General features: G+C 44.8%; 1 protein-coding gene across 1 annotated transcript; it reads right to left on the bottom strand.

Annotated features, from left to right (window-relative positions):
• Positions 1 to 444: 444 nt before the first annotated feature.
• LOC118780224 (myosin-7-like) lies at positions 445 to 18,568 on the bottom strand. The gene is made up of 41 exons (XM_036532631.1): positions 18,469 to 18,568; positions 17,988 to 18,091; positions 17,554 to 17,697; positions 16,736 to 16,892; positions 16,559 to 16,586; positions 15,961 to 16,057; positions 14,850 to 14,942; positions 14,381 to 14,444; positions 14,145 to 14,243; positions 13,890 to 13,993; positions 13,673 to 13,811; positions 13,287 to 13,405; positions 12,870 to 13,019; positions 12,574 to 12,744; positions 12,209 to 12,388; positions 11,878 to 12,010; positions 11,580 to 11,656; positions 10,923 to 11,010; positions 10,637 to 10,754; positions 10,291 to 10,414; positions 9,880 to 10,016; positions 8,677 to 8,932; positions 8,210 to 8,452; positions 7,781 to 7,957; positions 7,382 to 7,527; positions 7,180 to 7,270; positions 6,494 to 6,883; positions 5,976 to 6,102; positions 5,617 to 5,735; positions 5,251 to 5,447; positions 4,609 to 4,958; positions 4,371 to 4,495; positions 4,071 to 4,186; positions 3,653 to 3,845; positions 2,881 to 3,084; positions 2,505 to 2,630; positions 2,102 to 2,272; positions 1,570 to 1,674; positions 1,306 to 1,401; positions 904 to 1,038; positions 445 to 648 (listed from the first exon to the last, which is right to left on the bottom strand). The coding sequence occupies exons 1-41, from the start codon at positions 18,566 to 18,568 to the stop codon at positions 637 to 639; spliced, it is 5,805 nt and encodes a 1,934-aa protein (XP_036388524.1). The 3' UTR covers positions 445 to 636.
• Between the last annotated feature and the right edge of the window lie 1,304 nt (positions 18,569 to 19,872).

The raw sequence follows: 19,872 nt of genomic DNA, 5'->3' as shown, positions 1-19,872 counted from the left end.
TACTTGACAGTAGCACCTGACAAAAGCCAAACAAACAACTTTCATTTACAAGCAAGTCTGGAGCTTCATTTTTTGAGGCTGTCATTTTATAGCAAACTATTTGTACCTCTTCAGCTATTTATGTATAAGGTTACATTTCATCAACGTTTGTTAGGTGAACCTTAAGTGCTAACTTTTTTGCATATTTCAACTTTTCATGTTCATTAATCCAGTTAGTGTAGTTGATCATGATGTTGGTGTATGAAGTATGAAGTATTTTTAATTATATTGTTTAGAGTGCATGCAAAATTGTACGTGAGGGAAAATAAAGGTTTGCTATGTCATATACAGATTTTTAATAGAGCAATTGGGCAGAATACTTTGCCCAGGCATCCGGAGGCTCTGGTTGTTCTGCAAGGAAATTAAATCAACAGTAAAGTCAACAAGCATGTTTGGTCAGTTTTATTTGGATTATGCCAAAGTGAGTATGACCCGTTATGTCAAATATCCTTATTTTCTTATCTTGCAGGCCAATGCTATGAATAACTTGAATAGGTAGCCACATTAGAATTCACATCTTCACACGGTCACAACTGTTTGAGCCACCAGATGGCACCGTCTTTGATGTGGAAACCCTGTTGTGGAGTCCCTTCCCATTCATTCAGCAATCTGAAACAGAGAAATTGCTTGATTTAAAAGGCTTCGCAATGTCAGTGTAGTTAGGAGCTGCAGAGTAATAAGGAGTTTTGAAAGTGTTTTTGAAAAGCACCATAGCTTTGCTATGGGTTCTGATACTGTACCCATTTTAAGGTGACTGTGACTCTAGGCTGAATATGTAACTTTTTTGGCAGAAGTGTACACACAGGATGATTTATGAAAAAATCAGCTTCTCATGAAGGGCTTTTTTTCTATACCAGGACTCACCTTTCCCCCTTGATCCCGGGTGCGAACGCGCAGCTTGTTGACCTGAGTCTCGGCCATGTCGGCACGCTCCTCAGCGTCATCCAGCTCGTGCTGGAGCTTCCTGTACTTGGTCAGGTTGGAGTTGGCCTGCTCCTCCTGGCAAAGAGGAATAGAAAGCAGTGAGACTCAGCCAGCCACAGGGAGTCTAGGCCATTTAAACTCAAATATAAAAGGGATTTTAAAATGTATTTTTATGAACAAATAACGCCTTAATAAACCAAACCCCAAATTAGTTAAACTAACATTTGACAGAATGTCTTCATTATCTTTATTGTGTATATTTTCTCTGGTACATAGTCAGTCCAGACTACGGTCTGAGGTCCTCTAAACAGTTGGGTGCTACGGGAGGTGGGCGGTGCTTACCGCTTCCTCGGCCTGCCTCTTGTAGCTCTTCACCTTGGACTGCAGCTTGTCAATGAGCTCCTGCAGTCGCAGCAGGTTTTTCCTGTCCTCCTCGGTCTGCGATAATGACAGAAGGCAGAGCTCACACCCATGTAATGCTAGGTGGATAGGTACAGCTTTCTTCACAACAGGTCCAATTACAAGCCTGGTTTTCCTTGGTCGGGGTTAATGAGACCTGTAACTGCCATTGGCTGATGTGGGCTTTGGAGGGGCGCGGTTCTGTACCTGGTAGGTGAGCTCTTTGATCCTCCGCTCGTACTTGCGCACTCCCTTCTGCAGCTCGTTGCTCTTCTTCTGTTCACATTCCAGCTCATTCTCAAGCTCTCTCACCTGAGGGTCAGAGCATTTAGTCAATTAATCCTCACCTTCTGTCTCTGCATGATTCTGCAACTCATCTTTCACCACTACAGGTCTTGCTTTAGCATTACATTTTTTACATTATCTTTATTTGGCAGACACTCTTATGCAGAGCGCCTTACAAAGTGCATCTAAGTGGCATGGAAAGTTGTGCAAAGAGGACACTGCTAACCACATATGAACAGGTATCAGTGTCAAACGTAGTGCTGAGATAAGTGTGTGCCTAGATCAATATGAAAGTGCAATGCAACAGAGGGACTATACCATTCCAAACACTGGTAACACCCAGAAGTAAAATGTCCACCTATATCGCCATATGTAAGGGGAACATAAGGTCTTGCTTGGGTACTGGGGCATGGGTGGGGAAATGGGGAGTGGAAACGATCTGTCTGGTCCTCACCCTGCTCTCCAGTTTCTGGACCTGCTTCTTGCCCCCCTTGAGGGCGATCTGCTCGGCCTCGTCCAGCCGCATCTGCAGGTCCTTGATGGTCTGCTCCATGTTCTTCTTCATGCGCTCCAGGTGGGTACTGGTGTCCTGTTCCTTCTTCAACTCTTCAGCCATCATGGCCGCCTTGCCAGGGACAGAGAGAGACTCAATCATAGAGTTTAAGCATTCCTTATAGGCATGGCATGAGCAATGTCCAATGAACATCTGACTGCATTTGCTCTAACATTTTTCACAATTGCAAAGGGGTCCAGACAATATTCTTTTACTCATTAGTCTACTGATAATAGCAAATATCACATAATAAAGTTCAGTGTATGTCTAGCAGGAAGGAGATGTCGAGAGCAGTGCCACTCACATCAGTGATGGCTTTCTTGGCCTTCTCCTCTGCATTGCGGCACTCCTGCACAGCCTCGTCCACCTCACCTGCCAGCATGGACAAGTCAGCCTCCAGCTTCTTCTTCTGGTTAATCAGCCCTGTGTTCTGCAGGGCAAACAAATAGGAATGTTTCATCATCTCTGTGTGTAGGGAGTTTAATTTATTACAGCTCAGGCTTTTTGAAGAATTTCAGATGCTCACATTTGCAAAATCAAGCAACTGCCCTATGTCGGTAAATAATTGCCTGGTTTGTCTCCTTTGTTTTCTTTTTGTTTCTATTATGCTTTTTTAATCGTTGCAATCTGATCACCCTATCTTTGCCTGCCGCTATGTCCGACTCTAAAGCCTCTCCCACCTGAGAGTGCAGCAGGTTGACCCTCTCGGTCATCTCCAGCAGCTCGTGCTCGGCCAGCTTACGGCCACGGTCCGTCTGCTCCAGCACGCTGCGCAGCTCCTCCACCTCCGCTGCCAGCAGGGTGTTCCGCCGCTCTGTCACCGCCATCTGCTCCTTGAGGTCCTCGTTCTGGTGGATCCTCTCGTCCAGCTCCACCTGCAGGTCCTGAGAGCAGTAGGAGCATGCCGCAGTCACCAAACTGGCCCTCTGCTCAAATTTGGGTCACTGCTGTTTCCTTTCAAATTGATATCTTGGAAAGTTTGTGCATTGAGCAAATGCTAAAAAGTTTTAGATTTATCCTTGTTGTTTTGTTGTTTTGTATTTTTTTCAAGCAAATGGTAATACTTATGCTCAGAGGACACACTACAATTCTGTAAAACTCTAAAGCTGAGGATACACACACCCAACAGTTTAAGTGGTCAATGGTATAGTAAATCAGGGTCTGGTGACAATCTTTGATAAATACTCTCAACAACTGCACATACCATTTTAACATGCTGAATTGCACATGACAGCCGTCATCAGCAGGTCACCTCTGACTATGTGTAGGACACTCCGTGGTTACTACAGGTGAAGTTGACCACCAATGGTTTTTGTAAGTAACCCCAGCTTTAGAGGTCCAACTGCTGCAGTACCCAGGCAAATTTGGAGAATAGACATGGAACAGAAGCATCCTCTAACTAAATTCATTTTAACATGGACCTGTCAGACTTAACTTGTGTAAGTCACTGACCTTGATCTGGGCCTGCAAATGGCGCACCAACTTCTGCGACTCTGCAGCCTGGCGATTGGCGTGGTTCAGCTGGATCTCCATCTCATTCATGTCACCCTCCATCTTCTTCTTCAGTCTAATGGCCTCATTGCGGGACTTGGCCTCTGCGTCCAGGGTGGCCTGCATGGACTCCAGGATGCGCTGGTGATTACGGCTGGGGAAGGAAGCGAGACAGTGAGCATACTGCATACAAGTGCATAATGCCCGTGGAAGCTGAACTTACTGTCTAATGTATAGCCGATGACTAATTCTTCCTGGATAATCACTGTTGTTGTTGTTGAAAGCGTTAATGGAGAATATATATGCAATATGAGTTTCACAACATTGCAAGATAAGCTCCATAATGGAGGGGGACATATTCAAAAAAATGTATGCGTACCGGAGATTATCGATTTCCTCGTCCTTCTCTGCCATCTTCCTGTCGATCTCTGCCTTTACCTGGTTGAGCTCAAGATGGATGCGCAAGGTCTTACTCTCCTCATGCTCCAGGGTACCCTGCAAGAGCACAGAGGAGCACAGTCTACTGTTTGTAACCAGCCTTCGTATTACTTCTAAAATTTGCTTTATAACAGGGGTAGTTGTTACCGTTGCCTTTCCTTACTTTACTTACATTTCTAGGGATTAAATATAAAACAACATGGCCACTCTATGAGCGCACAAGCTCAGGGCAATGGTATACCTCAGCCTCCTCCAGTGCTGCCTGGATCTCACTCTTCTCTACATCTAGGACCTTCTTCACCTTTTCCAGCTCGTGCAGAGTCTTCCTACCTTGGCTGATCTGATCAGACAGATCAGAGATCTCCTCTGGAAGAAGAGACTTATTAGATAAACTGCCAGTAGAAGCCTGATGAGAAGGTGCATATTTATGCAACAGCTGTTAATCCAAGAGTCTGACTTCCACAGTGAGTTTATGTTACCTTGGAGGTTCTTGTTCTCACGCTTCGCGGTCTCTAGGTGGTCGATGGACTCCTCATAGGCATTCCTGAGCTTGAAGAGCTCGGTGCTCAGGCTGCGGGCCTCCTTCTGAGAGGACTCCAGCTCCACCTGCGTCTCCTCGTACTTCTGCTTCCACTCGGACAGCACCTTGTCGAAGTTGCGCTGCTTTTTGTCCAGGGCGGCAGCGGCGGCATTGGACCGCTCCAGGTCCACCACCAGGTCCTCGATCTCCGTCTGCAGCCGGTGCTTGGTCTTCTCCAGCGAGGAGCACTTGGCGTTTACAGCCTCCACGGCTTCCTCTGCTTCCTGCAGGCGTGCCACCAGCTTCTTCCTGTTTTTACATTCATGCTTTTTTACATGGAATTTTCACCTGACATAACATGTCATTTTTGTTACGAACAGGAACATACACAGCAATAGAATTTCAAGTTACAGGAATATTCAATTACAGTGTCAAATATGTAAAAAAATATATATTTAATTCCTACATCGTTAAAATTTACAAAACACACAACACCAATAAGTCTTTTAACATAAGGCAGGGACACATTCCTCAGTCAGTGTTTATAGTCCCTCAGAGACTGCACAGAAGTGCAGCAAAACAGACATGTGTGGAAGCTTACTTTGCTTCCTCAAGCTCCTCTGTCCTCTGGATGGCATCCGTCTCATATTTAACCCTCCACTGGGCCACCTCTGCGTTGGCCTTGGAAAGGGCACGCTGGAGCTCTGACTTGGCCTCTTGCTCCTCCTCATACTGCTCCCTCAGTAGGTCACAGTCATGTCTGGATGACTGCAGGGCGTGGGCAAGGGCGTTCTTTGCCTGCAACAAAAAAGTAGTAACACATTACGAAACCTGAACAGTAATCTACAAAACCAATAACTGACGTCCTCTGTGGTCTTCAGGATAGAGCACAGAAGCATATATAACTACAAACCTAAAAATTAGGCTTAACAGTCAGCAGAACTACACTTTCTGAAATGTCAGTCACCTTATTCTCCTCTTCCAGTTGCTTCTTGAGGTCCTCTGCATTCTGGGACATGGAGTTCTTGGTGCGTTGTAGCTGGCTCACCAGGGCTTCACGTTCCTCCAGCCTCTTGCTCAGTTCAGCTGCACAGAGAGAGAATGGTCAGCAGAGACTGGACAAGAACTAGTAGAAGATACAATAAAGGGCATACACATTATGATGCCCCAATGTACTGCCTCTGGATCAGTTCCTGCTTTCCACAAAATAACTTGTGTTAGGGTTAGGGCTTGATGATCTGATCCTAGATCAGTGGCATGTCCTACCCAGGATTATGCAGATTGAACATAACTCCATCACTGCCATGTTACACCCCCAATACTTGCCATTCTCAGTCTGAGCCCGGGCTCGCTGTGAGGTGACGTCCATAAGCTGCCTCTGGAGCTCATCCACCTGCGCCTTTTTCTCACTCAGCTGATCCTCGTATGTCCTGCACATCTTCTCAGCTGCAGCCTGAGGAAAAGGACAAGAGTTGCATATGCAGGCATCTATTATTTACTCATGAGAAGGTGCCTGCACAAAAGTTTTCCAGTGGTACTAAATCATCTAATCATTGCATATCACATATGGGGGAGGCAGTGTAGCATAGTGGACTCAAAACTGAAAAGTTGCTAGTTCGATTCCCTGCTGAGCCACTGCTGTTGTACCCTTTGGCAGGAGTTGCCTCAGTAAATATGCAGCTGTGTAAATGTAAACAAATTGTAATTTATGTGACTCGCTCTGGATAAGAGCGTCTGTTAAATGCCAATAATGTAATATCAGAGAAGCATCACTGAATGCATTATGTGCTGGGTGAGAACCAGCAGCCTATCAGAGCCCCTCCTGTCCCCCTGGCTCTCTCTACCTTGCTCTTGGAGAGGTGCTCCAGGTTGGAGGCCAGGTCATCCGCCTCCATCTTGGCCTCGCTCTTCTCCTTCTCCAGCTTCTGCTTGACCCGCTGCAGGCTGTCGATCTGCTCGCCCAGCTCGGCCACGCTGTCGGCGTGCTTCTTCCGCAGGGCGGCGGCCGTGGCCTCGTGGTGCAGCATGGCCTCCTCCAGGTCCCGCCGCAGCTTCAGGAAGTCGGCCTCCCTCTTCTTGTTCATCTCGATTTGGGCGGAGGTGGCCCCGCCCGCCTCCTCCAGCCGCTCGCTCAGCTCCTCCAGCTCCCGCGTCACGTCGCACCGCTGCTTCTCCGCCTTCGCCCGTGACGCCCGCTCCGCCTCCAGCTCTTCCTCCAGCTCCTCTATACGTGCCTGGCAGGGGGAAAATCGGCCTTATTCAAAAAAACGTAAGTAAAAATAGTTTTACCACTATAATTACACTGAATTACAGGGAATCTAAGGATCATTGCATTAAGCAATTGTACATCAGTTTGAAAGTAGTGTGTACTACTTTATGGTACAATGGATGCAGTTTAGAAAACTGCGAATTGTAGATCAGTTCAAAAGTAGTGTATACTACTTTATGGTACAATGGATGCAGTTTAGAAAACTGCAGTCTGAACATCTAATTCTATAGAGAGCACTAGATGAAACAGATCACATCATACCTGAAGTTCTTTAATTTTCTTATGCAGCTGAATCGCCAGAGCTTGTTCATCCTCAATTTTGGAGTTAACTTGACTCATTTCAAAGTCTTTCCTAATCAAATGCGAGAGAAGCAGGAACATGTTGAGTACAGAAGATAGTACAACTATATGGATGCATTCAGATGAAATACTACAGTAGTGTAATTCACAGCATGATTCTTACTTCTTCAGCTTCTCCTCAAGCTGCTGCTTGTCATTCTCCAGGTCCATGACAGATTCCTGGGACAGCTTGAGATCACCTTCCAGCTTGCGCTTAGCTCGCTCCAAGTCCATGCGCAGCTTCTTCTCCTGTTCCAGGGAACCTTCCAACTTTGGTGAGAAATGGGGGGTGTCATATTAGAAACCTCTAAAGCTGATGTATGGCGCTACTGGCATTACCATGTTAGACAGAACTTACTTCTGAAATAGTTCGATGTAGTATATTCCTTTTATTGTTGGCAGATAGGACACATGCATACTGCACTATCTCTTTACCGGGGCTCACTGTTTGTTTGCTTTCATTTGTCATCAGGTGCAAGGGCAGATGTTATGGTGGGAGGTGTCTCCCATGGTGTGAACTCACATCGTCTACTTGCTGCTCTAGTTTGGCCTTGGCCTTGGTCAGCATGTTGACTTTGTCCTCTTCTGCCTGAAGGTCGTCTAGAGTCTGCTGGTGTGCCTCCTGAAGGGCCTTCTTCTCCTTCGTCAGCTTGAGAATAGACTCATCCAGAGCTGCCATCTCCTCGATTAGGTTCTTGACCTGGGGATGGATAGAGAGGAAGACGGCAGGTTAGGGTTGGTCTGTGATATGGTTATGGTACATACAGGACTGTTGTAATGCAACAGCAACGTGCCTGTGCTATTTTCTGTAGAAAACCCAGCTGCATAAATAGGTAACAAAATGTGCAAACTTGCACATACTGTAACTTGCCCTGGATTGCTGTGAATATCAAGTAAACAATAATGCTGTCCTGCCTAATGTACCTACTGTTCTGCAGCTTCCCATCCTTACCTTGTTCTCAGTGGCATGCTTCTCCTTCTCCACCTTGGCAAGAGTGATCTCTAGGTCATCGATGTCCTTCTTCAGCTCAGCGCACTCATCCTCCAGCTTGCGTTTCTTGGCGAGGATGCTGGCGTTGACCTCTTCCTCATCCTCCAGGCGCTCTGTCATTTCCTTCAGTTTGGCCTCCAGCTGGATCTTCGCCTTGATCAGCAGGTCGCAGCGGTCTTCTGCATCCGCTAAGTTGTCCTGCTCCTGAGGACAGAAACCGAGGGGAAGAGAGCGAGCAGAAAAGGTTTTCATTAGGCAGTAAGAACAGAGAATCCAAGATCCATACATCTGTAATCTTTAGCCTTGATTTGTAATCCTTCAAAATACTCCATTTGATACGCACAGCTAGGACTTTTTACTTATGGTCTATAACTTGCTCTCCATTGAGGGAAAACAGGAACTGGTTAGAACTGTCCTGGGACACTCACAGCCTGGAGCTGCAGAGAGAGGTCGTTCTTCTCTTGGATCAGGGTGACCTGCTTCTCCTCCAGCTCCTTGCGCTTGGCCTCGGACTTCTCCAGGGCCTCCTTCAGCTTGAGGAACTCCTCTCTCAGGTTGGCCAGCTCCTTCTCCGTGGCCGCGCTCCTCAGGAGGGGCTTGATCTTGAAGAAGAGCTTCATCCAGGGCCAGTGTTTTACTGCGTTGAAGGCCCGGATGTTCCACTGAATTACCCTTATGGCTTCTCTATAAAGAAGGAGCAGATTCAAGGGCACTCTGAGAGATGGGTGGTTGGAGTGGCACTCAAACTGAACCAACTTGTAAGAACCATCCTTGTGGGATGTAAGATTTCGGAGAAAGAGCATATCGAAACCTTTATTTTTGAACTTTTCGAATCTCATGAGTTCTAAAGCACTTTGTCCAGAGTCCAGGGAGCAGGCGCCTACCATTGTTCTAAATTAGAACCATCTCACACACCAAATATGGCCTGGGACATTTCACTGTGTCAGGTGCCTCATATTAGTGTTTGCTTTCTGACAGCCAGCGTGTTGGAATAAATCAGACTGAATCCCTGACATACCTCCAAGCCTAGGGCTCGACAGAGGTGAGCTAAAGGCTGTTTGTTATTTAAAGCTAAAGCCCTCTGTGAAACAGGAGGATTTAATCCCTTGTCACCCAAGCAGAAATCCCATCTATGTGGGTACTTCAAGCTATGGCTGCCGGGGACAAAGGGGCCTGAGGGATTTGGGAGTTATTTTTAAGAGGAGCTGAACAGCTGCCATCAATGCACTTTAGAGACACATGTCGCCACCTGCCCCGGCGGACGCCATTTGCATTGTGTTTAAAACAGGCTATTTCCAAAGGGACCACACACGCACGCGTGCCCTCGTGCACTGACACACGCCTCACACACGCCACGCACACAGCCCTCGCATACCTCACACAACACCCCCCCCCAACACACACACACACACACACGCATATGCTACATGCCATAGCTTTCACTAAAAGCATTTAAAAAACTCAACTGGTGCAATCCTTTATGGCATGCAGGATTTTCGTGGTCAACTGAGCCATCATTGCAGCTCCTCTTAATTTCTCTCCAACATGGCTGAAAGGGCATTGTTATGTCTTACTTTACCTATGTAGACTCTGACAAGATTCGACTGATTGGCTGCTATGGCTGTTCTTACTTTTTCTCCATCAGCCTCTGCCGTTCCATCCTCATGATCTTGCCCCGGCAGATAGCCTGCAGCATGGTCAGGATCTTAGCCAGTCGCTCATCTCGCAAATCCTCCAACTGGCCCAACAGCCCAGCTTTGAAGAACACCTGGAGACAAGAGACACACCTTCAGGGACACTCCCAGAGACACTGCTTACAGAAAAAGTCTGCTGCAGTACAAAAATAACTGAAACTTATTGGTGATATCCATACATAGTTATTTCTCTTATTTATTCATTTTTTATTTCTCTCATTTATTTCATTCTGTTTTGGCAACCATATTAGTGCTGTTTTGACAGCATATTGTGTCGCCGTGTCTTATGAACTGATGCCTCTGTGAGATGACAGCAAATGTGCAGGTAGCAGAAATGGCCAGGTCCACCTTGGTGTGGCCAAACTTGTACTGGCTGTGGTCAATATCCAGGGAGCCCAGAAGTTTCTCTGCTGCCTTCCTGCTGTCCACAAACTTATCATCTGGAATGGCTTGGGGATTCAGGATCCGGTACCTGCAGGATATGTAGAGGAGAGGCAACAAGACAAATGAGACAAATAGACAGAAGGATTCTAACTAAATAAACTAAATAAACCCCCTATTTCCAGCACATTTGAGTGTGTTTTTTTTTGTTTGTGTGTGTATGTACATGTGTGCGTGTGTGTGTTAGTGCATGCGTGTGTGTGCGTGTGCATGTGTGCACGAACATATATGTGTGTTATAGGGCCCAGCTCACCGCTGCTTGAACTCTGCGTACAGGATGCGGTTGGGGAAGCCCTTCCTGCATATGCGGATTCCCTCCAGCACGCCGTTACAGCGAAGCTGGTGCAGCACCAGGAATGGGTCGATGGCACCTGCAGAGAGAGGGGGTGAGGAAGAATGCAGGGGGCTCAGAAAGGGGCCAGCCAAGAGCTGGAGGTCAGACGCGAGGGTGTTTATGAGAGCCATTGTAACCGGCTGGCGTTGCACTGCAACACATTCCATTCCATGTATTTAGGTTCTGGCAGGAGGCCTGGCTGTACCTGGGGTCTTGGTCTCATTGGGGATGATGCAGCGCACAAAGCGGGGCTGTGTGCTGCGCAGATTTGTCATCAGCTTATTCAGATTCTCCTACAGGCACACAGAGGGGGCAGATATCAGACTGAGAGGCATGGCAGAGAGCCCCACGGTTAACCATTCCAGGCAAATCACGAATGCTCATTTCAATGGCTAGCACTCCCACTGTTTATAGAGCTCCTTTCAAATGCGCTGTTAGCTGATCTGATGACAGATGGCCTTAACTTTATAGTGACCTCTTTGCTGGCCTTTTCTCTGCATCTTACAGTGCAACTTACCCCAGTCCTCGATTTCAGGCGAAGCCAAGGAGTCCGGAGCTAGCACAGACTTAAAGTGATGTTCATGTGTCAATTTCTCTAAACATCACTGCAAGTCTTAACTGCCTCCTTCTCATCAGCGAATACCCGTGGCTCCAGTGCACAAACTTGTGCCTCTCAAACTCGCTGCAGCTAATGGCTACGCTCCTCCACACACCCTGAGCAGTAAATCTCAACGGTCCGTTTCAACCTGAATGTGTCAGTATCACAGTTTCTCAGACAGAGTCATTATAACCAGCAATGTCACTCTCTCTCTCTCTCTCTCTCTCTCTCTCTCTCTCTCTCTCAGTTAAACAGAAGTCCCACCTTGTGCAGCTGTGACACAGTCTGGAACGAAGCCCCTTTCTTCCTCTTCTCCTTGGACCCTGACTTGGGATCTACTGCTTTGAAGAGACACAGCAACGTTTCTGTAGCAAGGCTTCCTGAAAAGTGTGCTGTAACTGAGGAGCATTTCAGCACATCTTCTGCTGCCTCCCTACCAGGTCTTTCTATAGGGGCCATGTGTGCTCTCTGACTGGAGCAGGGACTGAGGCAGAAGCAGAGGCTAAGCCTGACACGCTGCTCTGGCAGGAGTCAGTGAGTCGGGTCAGGAGCGTGCACGTACCTGCGTCAGCGCTGACATAGTTCTCGTACAGCGAAGCCAGCAGCTTGTTAGCTGACTTTTGGAAACAGCCCACCACGGTCTCATTCAGCGGGTCTTTATTTTTGTCCAGCCAGCCACTAATGTTGTATGGTACCTGGGGGCGGATAATGACACATAAGTATCCTCTTCCTCACAAAAATCTCAAACCAACATAAGCCTGTGACAAAAATTCATACAGCCTTTTTTGAGGTGGTTTTCAACCATGCAGGCTTATTGCAAACAGACTATTATAGGTTGTTGTACTGCTTGTGGTTTTATAAATACAATTTATTTCTTTTACATGCTCACTCACCACTCCGGCATAGTGCACCAGCTCAAAGTGGGCCTCGTACTTGCGTTTCTTGTCAGGACGAGGCTTTTGGAAGTTGGCTGACTTGCCGAGGTGATTGTCATAAAGCTTGGCCTTGAAGCTGCTGTCAGTTGCCTTTGGAAACATGCATTCTTCCTCCATGATGGACATGATTCCCATTGGCTGTAGAAATGCACAGGTGCACAAACACACATCACATGTTGTGCACATTGCATATTTTCTTATAAATCATAATAAATTTAATAAAATAAATTTAAATCAGAATGCAACTACTGATTGAATATATGACATTTAAATGCACCTCCCCCCAACACCAACCACATCACCACTTCCTGCCCCCTCTGCACCTTCTCAATGAGGTCAATGCAGGCCTGCAAGTCCAGGCCAAAGTCGATGAACGTCCATTCGATGCCCTCCCTCTTGTACTCGTCTTGTTCCAGGATGAACATGTGGTGGTTGAAAAACTGTTGCAGTTTCTCATTGGTGAAGTTGATGCAGAGCTGCTCAAAGTTATTGAACTGGGATTGACAGAGAGAGAGGGGGAGAGAAAAACTGAATGGTGAATTTGTGCGGTGTGAGGCCAAAAGTGCAGTAACTTAAAGCAATTGTGTGACTTGTAAGTGTTGCTCTGTGGAGAGCTTACTTCGAAAATCTCGAAGCCTGCTATGTCCAGTACTCCGATGAAGAACTGCCTTGGCAGCACGGTGTAGAGGGTCTTGTTGATTCTCCCCACCAGCCACTTGAACATCCGGTCATATGTGGCTTTGGCCAGAGCACCCACCGCGTAGGTCACCTACACCATACACACAAAGACACAAGCGTAGTAAACACACATTTGTTCTTCTCCTAGCTTCAGGTTTTTGCTGTGATGAATCAACAGGGTGGTGTTTTTCCAGCTCTAATCTCTTGTTGACATGTTACACCTAAAAATAAGCAAGTGTGTCAAACACACAAGAGTGAAATTGAAATACTTGTCAGGTTGCAATTTCCTTCTTTAGAATGCAGACATGGTTTTGTTGGCAGCATAATGCTCACGTGCAGGCACCAACGGTGAGCTCACCTGCTCGACAGTCTGTCCCCTGGTGATGTACTCATTTCCCACCTTAACACGGGGGTGCAGGAGGCCCTTGATGAGGTCAGCTGAACTGATCCCCATCAAGTAGGACGCCTTATCGGCACCTGCAGAGTCAGCACACATTCAACCACTGTCACATGTGTGAGTGACAAAATGTCACAGGCAGGCCAGCAATTCCTGGAGCTGAGTAAAAGTGATGGGCCATGAACTGCAATCTTTGTCTGCTTAGTGAGCGAAAGAGGGAGCGTGAATAAGTGTGTGTGTGTGTGTGTGTGTGTGTGTGTGTGTGTGTGTGTGTGTGTTTGTGTGTGCACACCTGTGTGTGTGAGACGGCTGGAAAGCTGCCGCTCTGACAGTGGGCTCGGACTCACTTTCAGTGCCATCGGCCTCTGCCTGCTCTTCACGCTGCCTCAGCTTGAACTTCATGTTTCCGAAGTGCATGATGGCGCCCACTATTTTATAGCAGCCGTACTTCTCCTCTGCACTGAAGCCAAGCGTGTCCATGGCATGCTGGGGTACAGACATGCAAATGTGAGTCTACGGGGTGTCTTGGCATTACGACAACAAGTAATGTTGAACTGTTCTTACATCTGTGGCTAACAGCTCCTGCCCATCATCCACGTTGTCCACGGTGGTCACACCTTGCGAGCAGTAGTGGTAGTCGTAAGGGTTTGAGGACACCAGGAGCATATCTGTGGGATGAATGATAAGGTACAGTGTGTAATTAAGTGGTTAAAAAAACATTTTATGAACTTTAAGGTATCACTGAAGGTCCCTCAGTTCATGAAGAATGTAGAGTCATTTAGCTTGTCTGCATTAAAAGAGAAGATTTAAACCTCCTACCTAGAAGTTCTGGTTTCTTCTGGGACATGATCTGGTAGTAAATGTGATAGCTTCTTTCTCCTGGCTGCTGAAAGATCACTCTGGATTTTTCCAAAAGATCTACATAGAAGGAAAAACGTTCCTTTGAATGGAAGTTTTTGACTTTAGCATGTTTGTGATCAAGAGAAATTCCTTTTTGAAAAGAGATTAACAATAACGATATTATTCTGCAGTAGAAGAATGTGTGGTCTGCTTACAGATGTCAATGTCAGCAGAAGCCAGTTTCCCAGTGTGGCCAAAATGGATCCTGATGAACTTGCCCTGTGGAGAGAAACAAAGGATTAGCAGACACTAAAAGTCGCCTTCTGAACTCGCCAAGCAGCAAAAAAAAAATTGTGACCTTCTTGCTCATAGACTTATAAAATGCTCATGCTGAAGTGTAAAAATTTTATTTAAGGATTCCATGCTCTATGTCAGTGTCTACATCCATGGGTAGAGATGTATGATTTAATTTATCTGAATTACATCTAATTTCTTAAAACATTCAAGTTTGAACAGCTACCAGAGAATGTGTCTCTGATTTTCACAAGGTGATTGTCATGATGTAAAACATTTAGTCATTCCAAGTTCCAAGATAGTTATTTCACAGACATTATTGCAGTAATACCTTTTCATAAAACCTTTACACATAGAGCCCTCACCAATCTGTAACCTTTTAAAACTCACAAAGCGGGACGAGTTGTCGTTCCTCAGTGTTTTAGCATTCCCAAAAGCCTCCATAGCTGGGTTCGCCTCAATGATCTGGTCCTCTAAGGTACCCTGGTCCAGTGAAGAGGGATGTGGAGGATTAATTACAGAGATCTGAGTAGTATACGTGACGAGCGATCCTTCACCTGAGGCAAACAAGACTATATATGGCACTGAAAAGAGGTCCTGCATGCTACCAAGCTTCTGAGGCCATTGGTCAATAAGCATCTATGGTACTCTCTGAGTGTTGTGTTGTACCTCTGTGGTACAACACATTTCTGTGGGGTGTTTGGGGGATGGGCAATGCACTTTTTAAGGTTTGTGTTAAGACCTTCTTCAGAAGAAATTAGTTTCTTCCAGTTTTAATGGCAGTCCCCTATGGGAACAAATGCCAATACAGTATGCAACATACTCATGTCATGAAGAGGATCTGTATTGAAAACAATACATTGAAGTACTATTCTCTATCTCTCATTGTTACCTCCTACTGAGTAATAGGTTAGCTGTAAACATGCAGATATTCCTGTGGAGCAAATCAACTGGAAGCACTAAAACCTACCTGAGTATCAATTTTCATTCCATTGCAACAACTGTGTTTGACAGTACTGTTTTGTTAGTTTATGAGCATTAATGATTGTTTTGGTAACATACCTCCACAAAATATTGTGCATATGTGCCACACATTGATCGAAACAACAATGACTGGACATGGTGCAGAAGAAATTTCTCTTTCAGGGAGAACAGGGATGTAACGATAGAATTGGGATGAAATGCAAAAACGAGATGACTCCAGATGTTAAAGGCAAAAGACGTTTTTCAAAAAGAAAATGGACTGGGAGGACGATGAAGGGAAAAAACAGAGGTATAAAAAGGGGGTTCAAAAATGCAGGGAACCAGACGACAAAAGCAGAGCTTCAAGTATCTGACAATGACAGTCAGACATATTTTTTACAGGATCTCAAAGATGTTTAAATGAACTGCACACGTCAGTAAAAAGACAAAATTAGACAGGCCCTTCAAAAAAGAAGTTAAAATAAAAAAAGATAAAAGGACGGGGAAAAATACAAAAATGGGAAGCATTTGGTCTTACTCCTTTTTTGCTGACTGCTTCCCCCAGGGCTGCTACAATGGCAAAATACTGAATTACACGTTTCGTGTTGACAGTTTTGCCAGCACCGGATTCTCCGCTAGGAGCAGTAAACAAAAAATGCACAAAACATAGGAAAAATGAACACCAACAACAAAAAGACACCATCATCCATATACTTTAAAGCAAAATAGAGGAAAAATATATTTGAAAACAAAAAATGTTATTTTCCCAAAATTCATTATTTAAATATGAATAATTATAAAATACATGATAGACTAAAAAAGTATTGAGCAAAAACGTTAAAACTGAAAATCTGAGTATGTTTGACCAAAAACATGAATGCTTCCAACAAAACAGGTGTGTTGCTTTCTGTCACACAAAACACGCATTGATCTATGACGGATCCATACACAGTGCATGTAGACCAATGAGTGGAGAGCGCATGTTGTATTCAAATGCAACTAGTCATATAATATATCTCCCATGCACATTATTATTAATGAACTACTTCACTCAGTGGCATGCTAATTAACTGAACATCTCATACTAGTACCACTTGCAGGCAGTGTGAGTGTTTTCATGAAGAAGAGGGACTTACGTAATGAGCATGGATTGGTTCTCACGATCTATGGAAACACACCATAATATGGAAGCATTAAAAATAAGATGGGTAACAGTTGGTTTGTTCATTACTAAATTGGGCATGCTTCTTTCTAAAAGTTAATTCAGGTTTTCAGAAAATAACATGTATATTAACAGGAGGGGTGGGACTTACTGCGCAACATGTCATTGTAGGCATTGTCAGCAATGGCGTAGATGTGGGGTGGGACCTCTGACCGGCGCTTGCCTTTATAGGCAGCGACCACAGAGGCGGTATAGACAGGCAGCCACTTATAAGGGTTCACTGTTACGCAGAAGAGCCCAGAGTAGGTCTACAAAGAGAACAACTTACAGTCACAACCAATGAACTAGTTAGGGGGGGGGGGGGGGTAAGGCTGGGTCTTGACACCCTATTTCAGTTCCAGTGTGTTATTTCTTTTATGTTCCATTTGTTTCTCATTGGCATAGTGTCAGGAGGACAAGTTTGATTCACAGAGTTAAAATTTTGTATGTTCAAGCAACAATTTACATTTTTTCAGATTTTTTTTTCAATTATGTAGTGCAGGCAAATCTAACCAGGGTCTAAAACACTACTTTATAGGGGGGGAGGTGAACAAGTTGCGCATTTTTTAATTGAGAATTTGTTTGTAATGAATGCTTGAAAGGGGTGTTCTGAGAATCACCTGAACTTCCAAACCATCTCCTATTATTATTTTTTGGTTTAACAGCATTTAAATGATATAGTGTTTAACTGATTCAGTTTGATAGGATGTCTACAGCAACTCACTCTTTCCCTCAGATCCATTACTTACCTTTTAATTTGTTCTCCAGCAAACTTAATATAACCCATTCTGCACCTTTTTATGCCCTGTCCAGTATTTGTTTGTTCCATTGTAGTGTGCCTCTACCCAAAATAGTTCCATAATAACGTTTCATGTGTTAGCATGCACAAGTACAGGTTCTAGCTATGATGGTCTGCGGGAGGACACTCACGTATATCATCCAGCTGTGGTAGCGGCGCCGCAGGTTGAAGAGCACCGAGGCCTCGTTGAGGTTGGTCAGCATGGCCATGTCCTCAATCATGTCGAATTTGGGAGGGTTCATCTGCTGAATGTCGTCCTCCTTCACCGTCAGGGTCTGAGACGGTCAGAATCATCGTTCTCAGAACAAGCAACGGCAAAAGCATGCATGCTGATGCAGAAGGACAAGGGAAATCCAAAGACGACCACATCACCTTTTATATAACTTATTTTGCCGTGCTGATGTTTTATTTGGACACAGGACAGTTTTTGAGTTATGTATTGGTTATATTAGATTTCTAACATTTTCGCATATTTTATTCATTTGAAGATAAAAAAAAAAGTTAATGACCGCTTGATTCTGCAGTACAAAATAATAAGCAAGACCCTTAACCGCTGTGCACTCACCTTGCCATCCTTCGTCTCCACAGTGGCTTTGCCATCAGTGATTTCCTTGATCTCCACTTCAATGTAAGCTTGCTTCTCATCGGGCACCCATACTCTCTTTTTACCTGAGCAAAGGGCCGAGACACGAATCCGTCACCGACTCTGCTCACTGATTTTCAATATTATCTGGCCAGTATATGCCAGTTCCTATCAAATTAAGTCAATCCTTTGCCGGTCCCACGCAGATCCTCGTAAACACAAACAATATTTTCTTTGGATTTCTAAAAACGTGGATAATGGAATAACGTGATGGCACATCTTGTTTGACAGTAGTTATCTTGCACTTACAGAAATTGTATAAGTAGAAGTTTAAGTATAAGTATAAATTTGTTAACTATAAATAGCGAGAAACAGTGAGCCCCACCTAAGGTTTTGCACATAGATTAAGTTAAATAGACCTATGCAACTATAACCCTGATGTGTGCAATTAGTCTAACAGTACCGTCGAAAGCTAAGGTCTGAGCAGCCAGCAGTTCCAGCTCAGTCTTGCGGAGGTAAGCAGCAGCCTCTCCAAACTCTTTCATATCCGTTAAGCGGGACATGGTGACAGCTCCGCAGCACGAAACAGCACGGACGCACCAACCGTGGGAGATCTTTTTCCAAAGTCCTTGAATACAAGTATAACGCACACAATTATACACACATGCCTACCTTCTAGAATATTGAAACTTTTTTATGGGCTGGTCATACCTTACCAAAATGAATAAAATAAAAATAAAATGTAACGAATGAACATTGATTGCAGTGAGGTAAAACTAATACTCTAAAACTAACTGAATTCTGAATCAACATTTCTGAATCATGGATTTTTTTTTCAGTTCATCATAAAATTAGAACAGCCACAGTCACAGATTTATTGCATTCTGTGACTGTATCCTGTATATCCTGACGAATATACTTAAAACTACACTTTGACAGATAGTTAGCAAATTATCTCTATGGATGAACACCAGATTTTTGCAAGTATTAAAAGACCGAACGAAGTGTTAGTAGTTTGAGTGGAGTGCAGGTGGAGTGTACTAACCTTAGGAGGCACACAACAGATTACATCGACGGGCTAGAGTGCCCTCTTTTATTGTCTCCCTCAAGGTCAGGGTTGAGGGAGATATGTCAGAAATCCCCATGTGTCACCTCCTCAACAGCCCATTGGTGCTGACCGTCTGCGTGACCGGACACAAAAGGCAAGCTGCGTTTTTATCTTAGCGCAAACCCAAGCCGGTTATTTTTATAACGGCATTATATTATAATGGCATAACAGCAACTAAAAGGACGTTGTCTTTACATGTCGCGTCCAAGTATTTTCATCTGCCACTGGTATAGTCAATGATGCATGTGTCTATGTGCACCATAATATTTCCTACTACAGTTCCGTGCACATTTTTAAATTGTACGGCTCCCACAGAAACATACTTTAAACAATTTATAACATTGATGAGTAAGTTGTACGTTGTGTTGTGTGATTTGTAGTTTTTCCTCCAAACTGCTACAGAAAGCAGATTCAATTTGCACATAAAATTGCTGCCACAAGTTGAGTTTGTGTTTAACCTGTCAAATATCCTTCATGTGATAACGTAAGCAACGAAATGGATCGCTTTTGCTGTGACACTGCAGTAGATCTTACACTGCATTAGAAGAAATACTTTGAAGGACATGATAATGACATTACAACCGTGACATAATTATATTTAATACATACAATCCGGACAACTTCGAGTTGGGAGCGTACACACCGACAGGGCAGGAGGGATTGGGAGATTGTGATTACCGTTGTTTTGAGTCTGAGGCCAGTGTACAGGCTAAAGCGCAGCATGCCTGGCTATTTAGATGAGTGTCTCTCTCGTTTCGT

Source organism: Megalops cyprinoides, chromosome 7, assembly GCF_013368585.1.
Source record: "Megalops cyprinoides isolate fMegCyp1 chromosome 7, fMegCyp1.pri, whole genome shotgun sequence".
Lineage (NCBI taxonomy): Eukaryota > Metazoa > Chordata > Actinopteri > Elopiformes > Megalopidae > Megalops > Megalops cyprinoides.
This window is presented reverse-complemented; position numbering and strand designations above follow the sequence as displayed.

What these genes read in the sequence shown, in the direction of transcription:
- LOC118780224 (XM_036532631.1), bottom strand. Translation starts at nt 18,568, where the DNA reads ATGTCCCGCTTAACGGATATGAAAGAGTTTGGAGAGGCTGCTGCTTAC. An exon ending in CTACAATGACATGTTGCGCA is followed by an intron (nt 16,587 to 16,735) that starts GTAAGTCCCACC and finishes GTGTTTCCATAG; the next exon opens with ATCGTGAGAACCAATCCATG. An exon ending in TTCTGCTGACATTGACATCT is followed by an intron (nt 14,244 to 14,380) that starts GTAAGCAGACCA and finishes CCTTCTATGTAG; the next exon opens with ATCTTTTGGAAAAATCCAGA.